The sequence below is a fragment of the Polypterus senegalus genome, chromosome 10, assembly GCF_016835505.1.
Source record: "Polypterus senegalus isolate Bchr_013 chromosome 10, ASM1683550v1, whole genome shotgun sequence".
In the NCBI taxonomy this organism is placed as follows: Eukaryota; Metazoa; Chordata; class Cladistia; order Polypteriformes; family Polypteridae; genus Polypterus; species Polypterus senegalus.
The window spans coordinates 169,840,189-169,840,870 of NC_053163.1; the positions used below are offsets into that span (position 1 = coordinate 169,840,189).

General features: G+C 39.4%; 1 protein-coding gene across 1 annotated transcript in view; it reads right to left on the minus strand.

Annotated features, from left to right (window-relative positions):
• Positions 1–578: 578 nt before the first annotated feature.
• ccdc86 (coiled-coil domain containing 86) overlaps positions 579–682 on the minus strand; it is an 11,926-nt gene continuing 11,822 nt past the window's right edge. Inside the window, exon 4 of the mRNA XM_039767763.1 lies at positions 579–584. Within this exon, the coding sequence (XP_039623697.1) occupies positions 579–584 (6 nt within the window). The remainder of the gene's footprint in view (positions 585–682) is intronic.

Below are 682 nucleotides of genomic sequence, written 5' to 3' on the forward strand. Positions count from 1 at the left end.
TTTTAACTTGTCTTCTACTTGACCTCTGCACTTCTCCACGGTGGTCCTTGGTAATGTTATTTCGTGCCACTGTTTGCTGCAATATGTTGTATTGATGCTACGTCAGTAAGGCCACTTGATTTAGCCAATGAAACAACTCTATGGCAGCCATTCCTGACACAATCCTTAACATGGTGCCCCCCACTAATACCTTTTGTTTTCTCTTCACAGTGGCACGGCAGCTTTCTAAATTATGACATTCTGGAAATAATGACTGAGTGAAAGTCTGGAGTCAAAGACAAGGTGGATGACGAGGTGGAAGCCAGCGTAACACGTGAACGATACAAAGGATGTTTCCAGCTTTGTTCAAAGTTTCCAAGTTGTAGGGTGCACTGCTGTTTGCCTAAAGTTTGCTTGTTTTTACAGCTAATACATTTCATTGAAGCAAAGAAGATAAAGGTGTCTGTGTGTGTGTTTGATGTGTGTAATTTGGCTTTTGTGTGAAGCCCAGATTACAGGGGCTAATTAAACAGGATATGACCATGAATTAAAGGAGGAAACAAACGTACTCACTGCCCACCTTGAAGATCTGCACCACCTCATACCTGAACATTAAAAAAAAAAAAAAATCAAAAAATAAATAACATTCTGTAATTAACAAAAGTATTTAGTTACCAGAAGTGGACCTTTAGTTACAGGGTTT